General features: G+C 45.3%; 3 protein-coding genes across 4 annotated transcripts; 2 read left to right on the forward strand and 1 right to left on the reverse strand.

Moving 5' to 3' along the window:
* Positions 1-5,987: 5,987 nt before the first annotated feature.
* Positions 5,988-8,124, forward strand: LOC133889166 (glutathione S-transferase T3-like). 2 transcript variants are annotated; one of them, XM_062329638.1, is made up of 3 exons: positions 5,988-6,432; positions 6,963-7,397; positions 7,475-8,124. In XM_062329638.1, the coding sequence occupies exons 2-3, from the start codon at positions 6,978-6,980 to the stop codon at positions 8,039-8,041; spliced, it is 987 nt and encodes a 328-aa protein (XP_062185622.1). In that variant the 5' UTR covers positions 5,988-6,432; positions 6,963-6,977; the 3' UTR covers positions 8,042-8,124. The 2 variants fall into 2 exon arrangements, with proteins under 2 accessions (XP_062185622.1, XP_062185623.1); XM_062329639.1 differs by lacking the exon at positions 5,988-6,432 and having other exon boundaries at positions 6,832-7,397.
* A 212-nt stretch (positions 8,125-8,336) lies between these two features.
* On the reverse strand, positions 8,337-9,829 carry LOC133889550 (uncharacterized). Its single transcript, XM_062330029.1, has 2 exons — positions 9,446-9,829; positions 8,337-9,369 (listed from the first exon to the last, which is right to left on the reverse strand). The coding sequence occupies exons 1-2, from the start codon at positions 9,682-9,684 to the stop codon at positions 8,337-8,339; spliced, it is 1,272 nt and encodes a 423-aa protein (XP_062186013.1). The 5' UTR covers positions 9,685-9,829.
* Positions 9,830-11,268: 1,439 nt separating this feature from the next.
* On the forward strand, positions 11,269-12,579 carry LOC133887675 (zinc finger protein ZAT1-like). Its single transcript, XM_062327637.1, has one exon. It carries the CDS (start codon positions 11,310-11,312, stop codon positions 12,375-12,377), a length of 1,068 nt encoding a protein of 355 aa, XP_062183621.1. The 5' UTR covers positions 11,269-11,309; the 3' UTR covers positions 12,378-12,579.
* Positions 12,580-18,381: the final 5,802 nt, after the last annotated feature.

Here is an 18,381-nt window from a genome sequence, read left to right on the forward strand (position 1 = left end):
TGCTACAAGGAGGGGCGCTAGGGATCCGAGGTGCTCACCGCGCTCGGAGATGGCGAGAGATGGGACAGCGGCCGGCGGAGCGATGGCGTCGAAGCGGCGGAACAACTCGACTTCGGCTCTAACGCCCCCTCCCATCAGGCTTACAGCCAAAGGATGGCCGCACAGGGATGACGTCTGCTCCCTGGTGCCCCATGACAGCTTGTGGACGGTGGATTGACGCTAGCGGAGGTGTGGTGGTGAGAATGGCGATGGCGGCGGTGAAATGGGGGGAAAGAGATGAGTCGGGTTTCGCTATTTATAGAGGGGAGAGAGGTGAGCAGAGAGGCGGCGAGCGTGCTGGCATCACGCGGTCGTCGGTGGTGAGATGGCAAGTCAGCGCCCACCGCATTTCCCGCGGTGTGGGCGCTCTGCGTCATCCATGCACGGGCGGGGCGCAAAAGTCACGTGGCTTGCAGAGGTATGGGCGGCACGGCGTGCGTAGAGAGAGAAGGGACAGAGCGGGAGAGGCAGAGGCCGATCGAGGATAGTTTCCCCGAAGAAGGCTGCTGTCACGGTGGTGAGTGGCGCGACGTCACGCTGGAGGAGGAAGGAGAGGCGCGGGGGCGGGAGGAACGGCCGGCTGGGTCGGACAGCCGAGCCGCGCTAGAGAGAAGAGAGAGGAGAAGGAAAGGAGGTCGACTAGCTGGGTGTGGGCCGCGCGAGGGAGAAAAGAGGGGGAGGAAGGCTGGGCCGACCGGGCTAAGAAAAAGAGAAGGAAGGGAGAGATTGAGCCTGGGGAAAAATGGTTGAAAATGAAAAAGGGGAAAGGAAAAGGAAAAAGAGGTAGGGGTTTGGAATAAATTCAAAATATAGTTTTTGAATCTGGATTTGAGTTTGGTCTTTACATAAATTTAATTGGGGACATTTGAATCATGATTTGGATTTGAATCTTGAGATCTTGAAGATGATTTGAATCAAAAGATTTGAATTCAAATTGGAATTTAGCTGAATAGAATATACGAACAGATTTTAAATCGAGAGACATTCAATTTCAATTCTCCACACAAAGAACCATAAAAATCATAAATCAATTCACATGAACCAATTTAATGTAGAGATTATTTTGAAAATAATTTTAGTGCATTTTGGAATACCTGGTCAACTAAATACATTTAATATATAAATGTATGCATACTAGTATACAATCATATACATACATCGTCGATTTTAGTTAGCCTAATTAATCACAATTTTTTTTAATTTAGAGCAAAATTTGCAACTAATTAACATGTTAAACTCAGGATGTTAAATGCAGGATCTCAAGAGCGAGGGTTTCGAAGACTTGCTCTCTTGATTACCGGTGTATACTGATACCAGGATGAAGTAGACTAAAAAAATAGAAAGAAACAAAAAAAACCCTATTTTTATATAGATTCATATAATGAGAGTATTCTAAATATAAAAGCTATTCTTAATTAGTAGTCTATATAATTATTCAACTAATGAGATATGATCCTTACCTATATAGGGAAAAAAAACCCTACATCCATCTTAATTAGTAATATGATACTAATGAAAAATAAAACTCATTATAGATCATATCTCCATAATATAGACCTTTAAGATTTATTAAGAACTGTTATATAGACTCTGCCCCTGTAATTCTAATAGAACCGTACTCTGTTCTTCGACGAAAATGGCTCTAACGATAGCTGCATCACACGGGCGCAAAAAGACCCAGGGCAAAGCTTCATTATGGCACTGAATCTGCATCCGCTTGGCTAAGCAACGAATGCGTAATTTTAGAGTAACGGCGATTTTTTTTGTCATCAAGATGGTACAGGATAACGCAGCCTGTTGCTCCATTTGGTCGACAGCCGGATTTACTCCCGTGATTTTGTTTCTCCGGCAACGGCAGACAAGAAAGAAGAACAAACAGTGCCTGCTTTATAATCAGGTTTCAGAATCAATACGAAATTATAGCCCAATGATGATTCTGATGAAAACTCTGAAAGGCCGGAGACGGGCATCCAGAGAAGAACAGAGACAGCAGGAATATGTCAGGGAAAAGAAGCAGGGGAGACAAACAATGAAACAAGTGCTAGTACTTGTTTGGCCTACGTTTCCTATTGCCCCGCTGCAGTGTCAGTAACTCGGTACGAACTGAATTGCCTGCCGAATCAATAGTCCATCCATCTACAGTTTCTACACGACGCACAGGCCCGTGTCAATGGAGCAGTCGATTGGCACCAGCACTGGTGCTAGTTTATTACAGCGGCTCGTACACATGGCTCAGCCTCACCGGTGCGCGCATGATGAACACGCTGTTCCCGTGACGCTTGGGCAGCAATGCTGCCGGGTGATTAGCTTTGGAGTAGGTGCTTACGGCATTAATGTTTATAGTAACGCGCTTAAGGAAAGCGTGTATTAATCATTTATATAAAAACTATAACTTTTAATACAAATATCACATTCCAAAATCCATAATCATATAATTAAATCTAATCGTGTGTTATTAGTATCGTGCTTAATTTTGAACAATTTATTTTGGTATATTAGAGCACTTCGTTTAAAAGTCATTCGGACGAGAGAAAAAAAATTCAGAAAAAAAACTAAATTCGCAGTTAAAACAGGCATCCTCTCTCTTCCACGTGGGTTCCACATGTGACCCCACCACCCACTACTCTAAATGGACAGCACCACCTGCTTCCTCTCTCACTCTCCACGCTCTCCCTCTCCACCCGAGCAGCCAAGTTGCTGCTCTCCATCTCTCTCAAGCTCTCTCTTTCTCCTCGGATTCCTCTCTCTAGAAGCGAAACCGAGGTACGTATGTGGTATCCACATGATCACTAGATCCTAAGCTACGCATCCATCCAATTTATTTGCTCATTCTCGACGGATTTGAGCTGATTTTGACTCGTTTCGGTGTTTATAGTTGAAACACGAGAAACACCGGATTTCTTCCCCTTCTGAGCGTTTCACTCCGTTTCCTTCATACTCGACGGTCACTAACCTCAATAAGCACCGTGGGTAAGTCCATTAGGCTTTCTCTGACGAGAATGCATGATTTGGATGTTCGATTTTGAGTTGGAGCAAAATTCTTGAGTTCTTGAGCTTCAAAGCGATTTATGGATTTGGATGAATTTGAGCTAGAGAATCGAATTGGTTGATAAGTGAGTTATAGACTTTATTAACTATCTCAAATATTTCTCACTTTAGTTTGAAGAAACTCGCAAAATCAAATCGTCCATTTTCCCATAAAGAAATGCTTTCTGCAAAACTTCGGAGACTCCAAAAAAATTGTCTGGAGACTTCGCAGTGCGGACTGTTCGTAAAAATTCGCGGAGACTCCGCGATTACTGTTCATCAGCTATTTTCCTTTTGTAATGATAGATTGTAAAATTCATAATTAATTCATACTAACTCTAAAAATCATGAAACAAGTTACGTTAGCTTCGTATGAGTATCAACTACGTGTTAAAAATGTTGGAACTCATTAAATGATTTGTGATAATTAATTAATTAAATAAATATGTTTTAGCTTAATGAAATCACAGTTAATTGATATCATATCCATAAATTGTGAAACCACTAGGACAAATCATGTTATAATTAGTGCCATTTAGAAAAAATATTTTCATGCATTATGAAGCATAGTTTTATGACATTTCATCTTATACATATTGTTGCATACTTTGTTGCACTTCATTTATGCTCATTATTGTACGTGTTCTTATTTAGTGAATGAAGAACCGTTACGTGACCCGACCGCGATCGAAGGCGATGCCAATCTCACTGAATTTTGTGAGTGCTGCGCGGTTAGTATCCGGCGATCATTGAGCAACAAGGTAAGTATCTAAGCATATTTCTCCGAGTAGTTTGGATCATATATGTATAATATGATAAATTACGCTTTATATATGTTTGCATAATGATGAGTCGAGGTCGGTTTTCAAATGGATAGAACCTATATTGATACATTACATTTTCTGTCTTAGATATTGATGATTCATATCCTTGTAACCGGGGTTTATTTTAATGTCGTCTAATTCAAAGGTTAATCGAGATGCTTAGCGATGCATAGATCATCGGTAGAAATCGAGTGATGGAATGTTCCATCACTCACGAGTTATATGTTTAATTATTGCTCACTATGATAATGTGGGTTATGATATTGATGGTTGGATGAGTGGTGAGTATGAGACAAGATGTGGACGGAGTTAAGGTTACTTTCTGTCCGAGATGATGTCCCTAGGGTAGGTCGAGGGAGGAGCCCGAGTGCCGTAGACCGCTTGTATCGTTTAAGCATTGTCCATTGGTGCCGTTGTCTTTAACACTTTTTATGCTCATCACATATCGATATAATGGTAAGGTAAGCCGAACACCTCTATACCTGTGATCATTTGGGTCTAAACATCGACGGTGTGAGTGGACGGGCTATTAGAGACACTTGTGGTTGCTCTAGGAGTTAACAAAAGTGGGCTCCACACCGAGTGATGCACGATTTAGACGATTGAGGCATATTGGAAAAGGTTAACATGAGTACACCTTGTATGGACATGTGTGGTCATGCAAGTCATATGATTCTCAAGTCATGTGGGTTCAAAGTACCCCTGCAGGGTGAAAAAATAATTTGAATTGTCGCGTTCTCGATCATGAGCACGCTTCTGTCCATCCGTATCGGTCGTAGAGTTACGAGTCTTAGGATGATATGGTGGATATGTCAAGATGGTTTCTTCACACATATGTTTACTATAGTTACTGTTACCGATATATTCATGTGGGTGGTTCTAAAATAGAGTGATATCAATTTTGGTACGAGATAGTTGCTCACATGTTTATGTCAATTTGCTTTCACATATAATTTTTACTTAACCATGTGGTCATGTTCTTAATAACATCCAAATGTATGATTCTTAGAGTCTGACTATTTTTATAAGTGCTCACTATAGATTAAGTTTTTTGAGTACCTTAGTACTCACGCTATTCTTTCAGGTGCCACCAGCAAGGAGAAGTTAGTCTTTGGCTACTTCACGCCTGTCGAGGGTGATGGTGGGCGTGAATAGGCAACTACTCTGAGGTCGTGCTTTTTGTGATGGAGTCTAATGGTATATGACTTTATCCTCATTTTGTTATATAGTTTTTAGTCTTACACTGCATAGTTTCTTTTGTTGTTTAGGAGTTGAGTCGGTTTTTATCTTCTCCTACTCTCTTTTGTTGTAAATTGTAATAACTTGTTAATGCTTAAGAACTTGTAATTTAATGTCAATTACTCGCTTTTTATTAAGATGTGTTGTGATGTTAAATGTTAAAAAGACATGTGTTTCGATCTTAGATACAAAACACGTGTTAGGACTACCAGAGCGGTATTCTGATTAATCGTTGATGTCGTGATTATATAAATGAGGGACTTAATAATTAATTAGAATAATGTTGGGATGATTCATTACAACAAACAAAAACTATAGATGCTTAAATATAATTAATTATCTTGTTAGTACTAATATAAGTAGGGATGTTTAAGTAAATATTTGCTTTCCACTTAAGCACATGTCCTATTATAGTTGAAAAAAACCCAGATTTTTTATATAAACACATCCTTTAAACATCTGTTTATACGTGCTGTTAATCATGTAAATCGAGATGTACCTAATGCGTAGCCAGAAATCTCGAAAGCAGTTAGGCGGCGTTTGGCAACAGGAAAAAGAGAGATGGGACTGAGAAAATGAAATGAATGAAGAATTAGAATAAAAAATGGAAGAGAGATGAATGATTAAGATAAAATTTTCTAGATCGTATCTCAATCCCTTTCCGATCCCCACTTTCCATCCAAACGGCACATTAGTTGAAAAAGGGCTCTCGAAGGCGCACCAGAAGCGTTTCCACGTCGCACGGGCAGAGGCAAAGAGTCAGAAACACTCTGACGCTTTGCTTGCCTGCTAAGCCTCAGCTAAGAGCATCTCCATCCGGCCCCCTTTCTCACTCCTTATCCTATTTTTTAGGAAAAACAGTACAAAAACCTCTCCAACCGGCTCCCTTTCTCACCCCTCATCTTTGAGGGACCCCTAAAATTGCATCTTCGAACCTCATCTGTAGGAAGTGTGTACCGAGCCCCTATCCATCAACGACCGAGCTTCCCGCGCCGCCACGGACATCTCCTCCGCCATCCACGCCAGGTACACCTTCGCCCCCCCTCCCCTGTCCCGCCGCCTGGCACGCCGACGCCTCCTCCGCTTGCCCGGCAAGCGGCTCCTCCGTTTTGGCCGACGCAGCCGCCTCCTCCGCGTGCCCCACGCCGCCGAACCCCGTGGCCGCCCGCGCCGCTGGCCCCCTTCGCCGCTCGCGCCGCTGGCCCCCTGGCTGCGCCGCCGGACCCCTTGGCCGCCCGCGCCGCTGGCCCCCTTCGCCGGCTTCCCGCGCCGCCACAGACATCTCCTCCGCCATCCACGCCAGGTACACCTTCGCCCCCCTCCCCTGTCCCATCGCTTGGCACGCTGATGCCTCCTCCGCTTGCCTGGCAGCCGGCTCCTCCGTTTTGGCCGACGCAGCCGCCTCCTCCGCGTGGCCCACGCCGCCGGACCCCTTGGCCGCCCGCGCCGCTGGCCCCCTTCGCCGCTCGCGTCGCTGCCCCACCGCTCGCGCCGCCGGGCCCCTTGGCATCCCGCGCCGCTGCCCCCCTGCCCGCGCCGCCGGCTCAGCACCTCCGGTGCCCCGCCCAGCAGATCTGAGCGAGAGAGGAACTCGGAGAGGGAGGGAGTCTGGCACAGAAGGAGTCCGGCTGGAGAGAGGGAGGGAGTCCGGCCGGGGAGTGGGAGAGAGGAGGAGGGAGGCGACTGGGAGAGTGAGGCGACGGGGAGATATTTGGAGCCGGCTGCAGAGAGGTTTGGAGTGGGCCGGCTTTAGAGAGAAATGGTAGAAATTGATTATGTGTAAATTTTGCAATGCTAAAAATTGATTATATGTATACAATTTGTGTTATGCAGGTGTAGGTTACAACAATGGATAGTTTTTTGGATTTGATGAGTGATCCAAACATTGAAGACAATGGACCGTATTGGGATGATAGTCAATTTGCAAGCCCACTTGAGGAGCAACAAACGCCACATGTAGAAGCTGGTGCATCCCAAAAAGCAAAAAAGGCTAGATCAAAAAATTTCAGTGTAAAAGAAGACAACATGTTGGTGTCGGCATGGCTAGAAGTTAGTTTGGATGCTATACAAGGGAATGAACAATCACGTGCTACGTATTGGCAAAGAATTACTGATTATTTTCATGAGCACAAGGACTTTGCATCTGATCGTAATTCCAATTCTCTACAGCATCGTTGGTCTGTCATACTAGAAGGTGTTAACCGATTTTGTGGATGTTATGTTCAGATTCAAAACAGGAGGCAAAGCGGGGTGACAGAACAAGATAAGGTATAATGTTCTCTTCTTTATTTGATTGTCATTTTATATGGTGGTGCAAGTCTAATAAGGTGTACTTACATGTGTAGGTAATGCATGCATGTGAATTGTATAAGTCAAAAGATCCGAAAGGCAGATCGTTCGGATTGTTGCATTGTTGGAATATCTTGCAGCACGAGCAAAAGTGGAAGGATAGGTGCGGCGAGAAAAAACAGAAGACATCCACCACTGGAAGTCCATTGTCCAGTCCTGGGACCAATGAGAGTCATCTAGAGGTTGATGGGGAGGGTCATACTTCAGAGCCCGTGGTTAGGCCAGTAGGTAGGAAGGCGGAGAAAGAGCGACAGCGGCGAGGTAAAAATCCCATTTCTTCTGGAGATAATCTTTACATGGAAGCGATGGAAAACTTGTGGGCTAAGAAGAAAGAGGCAGAAGCCTTGAAAGAGGTTGCAAAAAAAGAGCGCAATGATGAAAGACTTGCACTTGAGAAGAAAAAGATTGAACTGAAGGAACAAGATATTGAGTTAAGGAGAAGGATTGAAGATGATAAGGTGATGAATATGGATCTTAGTGCTATGAGTGAGCGACAACGACATTACTATACACGCTTGCAGGATGAGATCATTGCTCGGCTGTTTGGCACAGGCTCGGGTTGAGCTACTTCATATATAGAACTTTAAGTATTTTGTTGGCACTTTAAGTATGTTGTATAAACTTTAAGTATGTTGTATAAACTTTAAGTATGTTGTACAAACTCTATGTTAGTTTTATGGACTATCTATGTTAGTTGTACAGACTATCTATGTTAGTTGTTGTGTGATGAAAAATCTGCATACATTACCATACGTTATTACAACTGCATACATAATAGGTACTGACTACATTATTACGAGTGCATACATAATTAAAACAGTACATGGCAGGTACCGACTATATTGGTACAACTACACACTACACCCCTCCATATTTTTTCCACAGGTGCTCGACTAGATCATCACGAAGCTGTGAGTGAGTTTCCCTGTTAGTAATGGCTAGATGAGTTCGAAGAAACGCTTGCAGTTCAGCCGTAGGACGATGAGAAGCTGTCACAACTTCTCCCATCCCATCAAAATGGTGGTCACCTTCTGCATCTCGCTCATCTTCAACGATCATATTATGCATGATGATACAAGCTGTCATGATTTGTCCTAGTGTGTCTTGATCCCAAAATCTTGCTGGCCCACGAACAATGGCAAAACGAGATTGCAGAACTCCAAATGCTCGTTCCACCTCCTTCCTCACCGCTGCTTGTACTTTCGTAAAATATTTCCTCTTATTCCCTTGTGGAGATGGTATTGGCTTAACAAATGTGGCCCATTGAGGATATATGCCATCTGCAAGGTAATACCCCATTGTATAATTATGATCATTAATGGTGTAGTTCACTTCTGGAGCGTGCCCTTCAGCTAGATTTGCAAATAGGTGAGAACGGTGCAGAACATTAATATCATTGTGAGATCCTGGTAAACCAAAGAAGGCATGCCAAATCCAAAGATCATGTGAAGCAACGGCTTCTAGAATAATGGTGGGCTCGTGCACATGACCGGTAAACTGACCTTGCCATGCTGCAGGGCAATTCTTCCACTTCCAATGCATGCAATCTATGCTCCCAAGCATACCGGGAAAACCCTTTTGCTCTCCAATTGTAAGTAATCTAGCTGTATCATTATCATTTGGGGATCTCAGGTACTCATCACCGAAGATTTCAACAATAGCTTTCACAAACCTTTTAAGACTCTCTACAGCAGTACTTTCTGCAATCCGAATATAATCATCAGTAGCATCTGCTGCTACTCCATAAGTTAGCATCCTAAATGCTGCGGTTATCTTCTGCAAAGGAGATAACCCAAGACGTCTGATTCTATCTCTTTTCTGCACAAAATAATCATCATGTTGTTCTACAGCTTGCAGTATGCGAAGAAATAGAGAACGAGACATTCTAAACCTGAAGAAAGTAATAAGAATCAGCCGAACCCCAGAGGATGCACAAAAATAATGAACAAACAAAAACAGATACAAACCTGCGACGAAAGAAAGTTGGACCGTAGGTAGGAGCATCTGAAAAGTAGTCTTCGTATAGCCTCCAATGCCCGGCTTCTCTGTTGCGGTTGATATACTGACGTCCAGGCACAGAACCCCCAGGTCGTGCAGCATTCAAAAGCGCATATTGAGTGTGTGCTTGGTGTAGTGTAGCAAGAATGAATTCGTCGTCATCATCCTCCTCCGACGACGATGAATCTACCAGAAAATGATGACTCATTTCGATCAGAGAGGGAACTACAAAGGAGTGTGACTTGTGAATGGCAACCGGGGACTGGCCGGGTTTACATAGAGTTGGAAGTAGCTGTTAGAAAAAACTAGCCGTTTGAAAAAAAGTAGCCGTTGAAAAATAAATAGCTGTTGGACAAAAGAGTAGCCGTTGGGAAAAAATAGCCGTTGGGAAAAATAGCCGTTGAAAAAAAAAACGTTGAAAAAAAGTAACCGTTGCAAAAAATAGCTGTTGGGAAAAAACCGTTAGAAATATAGCCGTTAGAATTAATTTGGTAGTTAAAGGATAATATTAAAATATGGGTGAGTGAAATATAAGGGGTCAGATTTAGGGGGTCGGTTGGAGCGCACAGAGAAATAGGGGGTCAGTCTGGATAGAAAGAACCCCTATATGAAGATATAAGGGGTCAATTTTAGGGGGCCGGATGGAGATGCTCTAAGTACTGCTAATTGGAGAAATGATGGGAAACGAGTAACTTGCATTGCTGCAGTGGTAAAAATGGATGGAAGTTAGTGTAAGTAAATCAGGAGTAATTTCAGGGATCCTCGCAAAAGAAGGAGTAAATTCACGGAGGGAGAAATTACTGGGAAAGAATAGGTAAGGTGTGGTTGGATTTGGATGGACATGGCTGGGATTTTGATGCATGCATGGCTGCCTGCCTTTGGGAGTAAGCTACTGTGCGGCTAATTATACCATATCGTGATCTTTGATTCCCGTGTGAGCGACTCTTGTGTGCCATTACAATTATATCACATCCGATTAATTTGACGCGTACTAATTCCCCAAGCTACACTCCACCATCAGTCTCCATGCAATGCATATTCAGCATGCGATGCATGCATTTTGTTTCTTCTCCCTAGTCTTCTCAGCATCCCAACCTTCTTCGTCACCTACTTGTTGTTCCCATCTCTGTTGCCCAACTCACTGCACAGATGCCACACCAGCAAGACTGGAGCAGGTCGAGCAAGTGGGGTAACGGGTAAACAGCATTATCAGGCTTGATCCGAATGGAATTGCGGTTTAGCGAGGAGAAACCTGATCTATATTAAGCAAGTCCATGAAAAGAAAATTGGTTGCCACGGAGCAGACATCTTAAAGAATCCAACGTAATACTGATGCTCGTAATTCTTGCATTGAGATTTAGAGTAGGCGCGCGCGCACACGCGCCATGAAGTAGAGTATACGTGCAAAAATCATTTATATATGGTTGAGGAAATAATGAATACTTCACTGTTGGCAAAAACTGAGCTCTGCGCAATGCAATCAAGACCGGGCAATGGACCACAAGATAGCAAAACATTAGAGTCATTCCATTTCATTCATACGAACAACAATGATTCACACAATTTGCTTACGAAATATTTTTTCTTTTTCTTTCTGGCATCATGTTCTTTCCTTTTTTGCAGTTGAGTCCTTGTAGTAGTAAGTCACTGCAGGTCGGAGCGCAGGTACTAGAATTTCCTAATTTCCTGGACGCGCCACGTATTGTTGTGTTGGATTTTCACGGTGTGTCACTGACTCACTTTATGTAACGCGCCACTCTTTAATTTGGCGTCGAAAGATATCATTCGAATTCCACTAGAAGTCTAAATTACTGTTCTACTCTGACAAATGCAATGAATCAAGGATACGAGAAGCCACCCACAAAACAAAAAGGAAAAAAAGGGAAAGGAATAATGTGCGGAAGCTTGGCAGTTCCGCTATATTCTAACTCCCCCGCGGAGGCAGGCAGCTATCTCTCATCCCAGTTTCCTCCTAAAGCTCATCAAGCTCTCGCCATGGCCAAGAACACATGCAGGGTCTGCTCCCGTCGCTTCGCCAGCCCCCGCGCCCTCGCCGGCCACATGCGCTCCCACTCCATCGCCGCCTCGAGGTCGCAGATCTCCTCGGCGTCGTCCGCGTCCACCTCCATCGCGGCCGGTGGCGACGTCGACGAGGCCAATGGCAAGAAGTGCATCCAGGGGCACATGCTCAGGGAGAAACCCAAGCGGCGCGTCCGACTCGCCGAGTTCAATTTCTCGGATCGCGAGAGCGAGACGACGGACTGCCCCTCGACCGGCGCCAAGCGCGCGCACGCCGATCCAGGGGACGCCGAGCCGGTGAGCTCGGTGTCCGATGCGGCCACGCCGGAGGAGGACGTTGCGCTGTCCCTGATGATGCTCTCCCACGACTCCTGGCCCTCGCCGAAGCTGCCGTCCTACCGCGTCGACTCCGACGACGAGAGCGGCGCCCGCCCGTTCGCCGTGGCAGCGCAGAAGCAGACGCGGTACCAGTGCCCCGCGTGCAAGAAGGTGTTCCGATCGTACCAGGCCCTCGGGGGGCACCGTGCCAGCAACGTCCGCGGCGGCAGGGGCGGCTGCTGCGCGCCTCCGCTCAACACTCCTCCTCCTCCTGCCCCTCTGCATCCATTGCTGGAATGCGACGGTGGCGAGGAGGGCGCGAAGGCGCAGTGCCCCTACTGCTTCCGCCTGTTCGCGTCCGGGCAAGCTCTGGGCGGCCACAAGCGGTCCCACCTCTGCTCCGCCGCCGCCGCTGCCGCCGCCGCTGCGGCTGCATCAGAAGCTGATCCCCCAGTCACGATCAAAAGCCTCGGCTTCATTGATCTGAACCTCCCTGCGCCCTTCGACGACGTGGAGCTCTCCGCCGTGTCAGATCCCTTCCTCTCGTCGAAGCCAGGTCCTTGAAAGCAAGCAGAGCAAGCAAACCGACTGCTTTGTCTCGCTCGCCTTTCGGTTGATTCCAATGGAGAACGAGCTGCTTAGCAAAGCAGCCGGAAAGGTAAAGAAACTGATAAAAAAGGAGACATCTTTGCTTGGATAGTTTTTTCTTATTATTGTTTGCGTTGATTCAATCAGCTACAATATTGCTGTAGTCCCCTTCTCGTTCTATCTTTTTGTTTGTTTCAAGCTATGGAGCAGAGTAGATTGGGGCAGCTAACAGAGCTAGTTCTTGAATGCTCGATCTTAACCAAGCGAGAAAATATCCCAGAAGAAGATAGGATAAAAAAAAAAACTTTAGCCGAACTGTTGCTTTCCGCTGCAGTCTCCAGCTGTTCTCGTTCCAACATTTCATCGTAGAGGACTTGGCAAACCACCAAGGCAATCGCGGTCGTTAGCCAGTTGGTGAAAACGCAAGCAACAAAATGGCGACACCAATGCAGGATCGGCCTGGTGCGTGGGTGTTCATAGTTGCATCCACATGCAGCTGCAGAACTCCGGTGGTGCTTGCTCCCTTCCTTTCTCTGCTTTTGCTTCCGCTGCTGCCGCCCACCACCACCAGCATCTGCCGATGGCATCCTTCCTTCGCCCGCCGGGAGCAGCAGTTAAAAGGCTCGTGCTTTGTCCAGACCATTTTGTACTGCATTCTTTTCTCTCGCTGCCAGTGGGCCCCACTGCCGGCACAAACTTGATGCATCCCAACTGATTGTCCGTCGCATCAACTAATGAAACAGAGTGCAGCTTAAATTATGTCTAGAATGATACATTATACGAATCTAAATACCTTGGAGATTACTCCTAATACTAGCATGTCGTTGGTTTCGTTGAGATCTAGCTGAAGAGTTCGTCAGAGATTTTCGATTTTTCAGGGGCTGCTCTCTCCACGTTGGGAGGCCGGTAGTTATATGCATGGCCCACCGCTTGTGTCCACGTGGCACCTAGAGGACGGAGCCAGGTTTTATCCAATTCCCACTCTTCTTGATTTTTTTTTCTTCTTCATCTCTCTCATTCATAGTAAAAAATGGTTAGAGAGGCTTCCACTAACTACTAAGCACTAGGCCCCGTTGGATCCGGCTGCCACCTATCTCTCTCAAATCTGTCCCTCTTGGGTTGCTTCTGCTGGTCAGTGGTCATTAATTCTGGGATTAGCGCACAGTTAATCGGGATTATTCTTAGTAATGGCGCTCGTACTGTTACCACACCTGGGGAAGCCTTGGGGCGCGGAGCCCGAGGCGGATCTCGCTCGTAAATCGGTTGGTCCACGGAGCAGCAGACGGCAGCTGGGAGGGAACGGGGAATGACACATGGGCCCTCCTTCGCTCCCGCCGCCTGTGTGAACTGGTCTCGTCTGCGCTTCTGCGTGGCTGTAGCTTATTGGTGCGGAAAGCCAGCGTGCAGGACCGCAGGTGATGCTTCCATTGGATCAATGGATGGACGGCTGGAAGGCACGACTCTAGCTCTGAACTTTTCAGATGGGTCCGAGTCCGAGCCAGGTAATCGATATCCTGTTCTCTTGTTTACTTCTCCTGCTGCTGCTAAAGTGCCAAGGCCACAGCTGAATTACCATTTTGTCCAAGATTTAGCTTGTGGTTGTATAGAGAAAGCCAATTTTTTGTAGAGAACGCCAAACTAAATACCTCGGCAGAGGTAAATTGTGGTTTGGCACAATAGAGGCTAGAATCAAACACGCCCCCAAAAGACGCGCTGAAAAGTATGCTCAGGACTGACAAGAAACATACGGAGCAAGCTGCAGCCAAGCACACCATTTCCCTGCTTTTATTTTAACTTTTGCTAGTGTCGGGGTCACTGGACGCGGGACTTTCGTGAGCACCAGAGACTACGTCCCATCCCGGCTGGGAATTCCTACTCGCTTTGGACCGGCTTTCTCACGGTCAGACACGGTACAAAGGCGATGTCTATCTTCAATCTGCTCCAAGAAAATTACTGGCCCTGGTAGCCTTACTGCACAAGTGTACGTATAAGAAGGCACGTAGCAAGTTCCACGTAACAAGTGCTACTACTAGTCTACTACAGCTACACTTCGTAGTTATCGCCGTGTGGGATCAGTCACGCACGTCATGTGCGTCCATGCGTGAAAGATGAGAGGCAGATTAAAGCGACGGTTAGTCTGCCGATGACGCAGCTGCCGCCTGCCGGTGTGACTACTCCGTGGACCGAGCTGCAGTAAAAGCAAATTATATAGAATCTTTTAATAAAATTTTTTTATGAGACTTTAATTTTGTTATATAATCTGATTCTATAGAATTAGCTTCCGTAGATAACAGGGAGAGTTGATTGGTGAATACAGTAGTGATTAGTGATGTAAGTACCATGGCGCACGGTGGTTCTCGCTTAACAAGGCCAACGCAGGAGTGTCACTCTCTCGAACAGCGCGTGGGTTAACCACCATTGATCCTCCTCTTCGTGCTGCACAGTGCAGCATCGTTTTTTTCCTCTCGTGCACTGTTCTTTGCATTGCCATGGCATGGTACAAGGTTCTGCAGTGCTAAAAGGAGAAGACGGCAAGAAAAAAAGGGCATGGAAGGATGGGTTTTTTACCATAATAAAAGACAGACCTGGAGAAGGAAAACCTGTGGGAATCTTACAACGTCATATACCACCAACTAGTATCTCAAGAACTTTGTCTTTGAAACAGTTTTTGAAGCAGTAAACCATCCACAACTAATCTATTCCTGCACTTCTACTAGTATCGCACCAGTATAATCATGGGCTTGTCATCTGAAACACCGAGACGTATAAATACCGCACGCACACCAGACGTGTACATTGACGATGTCTGTCTGTGGAACGTCAAGGCAGCAGTTGCCGTCGCGCGCCGCTCACATGGTAGTTGGAAGGTGTCCGCCCCACCCCACGCATCGCGAACAAGTGAGCAGTGAAGGGGCACGTAGTACCCTGTCATGCGTTTGCTGTCTCACAATTAGAACAATATGGCCCACGAACAGCGCATCTCCCTTTGCTTTCCTCTCTCGCCTCCCTGCGAATCTTTTTTCTCAGCCAGTTAAGCCAATCCTAACATAGAGTCGGAGCAAGAAAGTGAGGATTGGTTAAAAGACGAGCATGGGAGCACTTCTTTTGGCCAAGCTTATTATGATGCTAATGGTCAATCGAACATATTTTCACTGAGTCGGTCTGGATTCGAAACACGACATCATCTTAATAAAATTCCAGAAGAACGTCCTCCCCTAGATGCTTATTTTTTTAGCACTTCTCTTGACTAGTTTTACCATGACACTGGCAAGGGGACATGAAGAAATGCTATGCCAACCAATCAGTGGTTGCCATGGGGCATTTTTAGTGTTCCTAAAAAGCGTCTGTAGTGTCTGTTTCAGTGGATTCGGTAACACACTTTGAAAGTTTCGGTCGGGTGCAGATCCCCTGGAGTTGAGTAGTTAACTCCACCGGGCAGAGTTGCTCAATCTCAGCCATTGCATTGCTCTCACGAATCAGATTTCTCACCACGTTTCTCCCACTTCCCCCATCAAAAACCTACTCATAGGCTCACAACGACAACGCGTTATGATCCTACTCGGTTCAACACCTACTTCAGTACAAACACAAGAGAATACTCTGATTCCCGTACTTGATTCAAGCAGTTGGGGATACATATGGATAGCTAGAGGCATAGATCGGGAGTAGAAGCAACAACGGAAGAATGGCAGGGGGGCAAGCACAGAGGAGGAAGAGAGGCCGAAGTCGTTTCTAGTTCTGTTTGTCGTCCCTTTGTTTGACTCCCATCTGATCCCTTTTAGCACCACTTGTTCCCACAGCCTAGCCCAGTCTGTCAAGTCCCACCCGTGGCATTCCCCTTTCCTAGCAGCTTGCCCCCAAGCCGCTGCAATTGCGCCACCCGGATCCTATAGTAGTAGCAAACCTTGACAATTACCAGCTTGAAGAAGGAAGGAGGGAATCTCATACTGTTGCGCCTAGCCTGAGCAACAAGTTGCGTGTCAAATGGAAGTGACAACACTTTGTCCACCAGAGCTTTAGCTAACCATGGAAAGAATTATGGAATAACATCAAGAGCTTCTAGGAGAATGTGAGTCACTTCGGAACATTCTTACCTAACTCTCAACTGCAATCACCACCATATAATGCCCTTGTCCAACTGTGTTTTCTTCAAATAATTCTGCAGAGCAATTGTTAGAGCAAACTTCAAGTGTCCATGTACTGTTTAAGGCACACTCATTCAATAGAACTAGTATGATGCCATGCTAATAGCGTAGCCAGATCCGTTACAATATCCATTTTAACATCACAATTCCTTTCAATGTACATTCATAGACATACGATAGATCAATACCTATTGCCCGATTTCTAAATTTCACTAAAGAATTCAGTCATACATAGCCGCATAGGCTTTTTAGTTGGTCACACAAAGACTTAACCTTGCTCTTGAGCGCTTACCACCATGATGGCATGTTGCACGGCCAAGCTCGTTGTTTCACTAATCATTGCACCATGTCACCATTTTGATAATGAATTCAATAAAACATATTTTCATAGGTTATTCAATATTCAGTTTGTCGTACAAAGACTCGAACTTCCTTTACACATCTTGGCAAACTATGCAGCTCAATCTTGGCTCCCACATTGTGCCTTAATCCAGGACCGAGTTGTCCTGCTGCGAATAGTATTTGAAAATCGGTCTTCTGTTGCTCTAAAAAATATAGAACTTTTTGTATGTGTTTCATAATTCATGTGCAACCTATTTTAATTGTATTCACCCAAAAATTTATGTTGAATTTAAATAAAATTCTCCAAAAAGACTACATTTTATAACTTCTAACAATTGTTAGTGCCTCAAATAAATTCTCAAAAATCGGGAAAAATTTACTAATATTCTTCTTATGTGATGGAATAATTTTTAAAATTATTTTCATCCCTAGATTATATGGTGAAAAAAATATGTTCCTTTGTAATACTCTATTTATATGTATTTTTATCATTCTATACAATCCATCCAGGATCAACTCATTGAGGTAACCAAACAGAACCTTATACTAAATCGTCTCATTCCATACAACCAACCAAATAGAAATATGTATCATCATATATTAGTAGTCAAATATTAGAAATGCACCAACCTATCTAAGATCAACCCATCTAACTGAACCATCCTATATATGACCATCGCCTGTACGAGCAACTAAACCCTGCCTAGTTCCTCAGGTTGTCTTTCTTTGAAATCAAGGTAATGTAAGAAACATTTACTCCTGAAAGACCCATTGTTTCGGCATGCAGGTTATTGAAGATTTGAGTCAGGTCTGGCTTCATGCTGCCAATGAAGAATTTATATAATTCATTGGTGTATCTGTCTGGTGACTTGAGGATGGCTATAGCTATTTCTTCCCATGAGAAAGGCATTGCTAGTTCATGCATTTGTTTGCAACCTAAATTCAGAACAGGACAGAGAGGAGCGTGTACTGACCAAGCTACCACGTACCTACTGAACTTACGTACAACCATATTGAAACGCATGAAAGCAAGGAGAGGTACTCATAATTCTGAAGCCTAGATGCCTTTCCACCTGCTTTGGTGTGCTTTCGCTGATGCGAATGTGAAATACTCCAGGGGGACGTTCGGTGAAAGAGACGGACTTACCCGAGTCACTGCGTGTCGAGTATCCGAGTCCGTGGCACACCTGCAGTTTAGTGTAGTCAGTTGGTCACCATTACTCATGTTGATCTTTAGAAACCCAGCTACACTAAACAACATCAATTTATCGGTTAGGGGCGTGCAAACTTGCAAAAGCTTACAAGCACTTTCATCTAGAGGTTGTGAATCACGTTGGGAGATGCAGTGATCTACAGGCGAGGCAAGGGAAGGCATGAGTTTCGTCTCCGATGGCCGTACGCTCGTGAGGTTTCGGTTCTCGCGGCCGCGTGCTTCGGCATGTGCGAGCGATCCGTACCGCGGAATGGACAGCTCCCGTATCTGTCTCCGGCCG

This window comes from Phragmites australis, chromosome 13, assembly GCF_958298935.1.
Source record: "Phragmites australis chromosome 13, lpPhrAust1.1, whole genome shotgun sequence".
Taxonomy (NCBI): Eukaryota; Viridiplantae; Streptophyta; class Magnoliopsida; order Poales; family Poaceae; genus Phragmites; species Phragmites australis.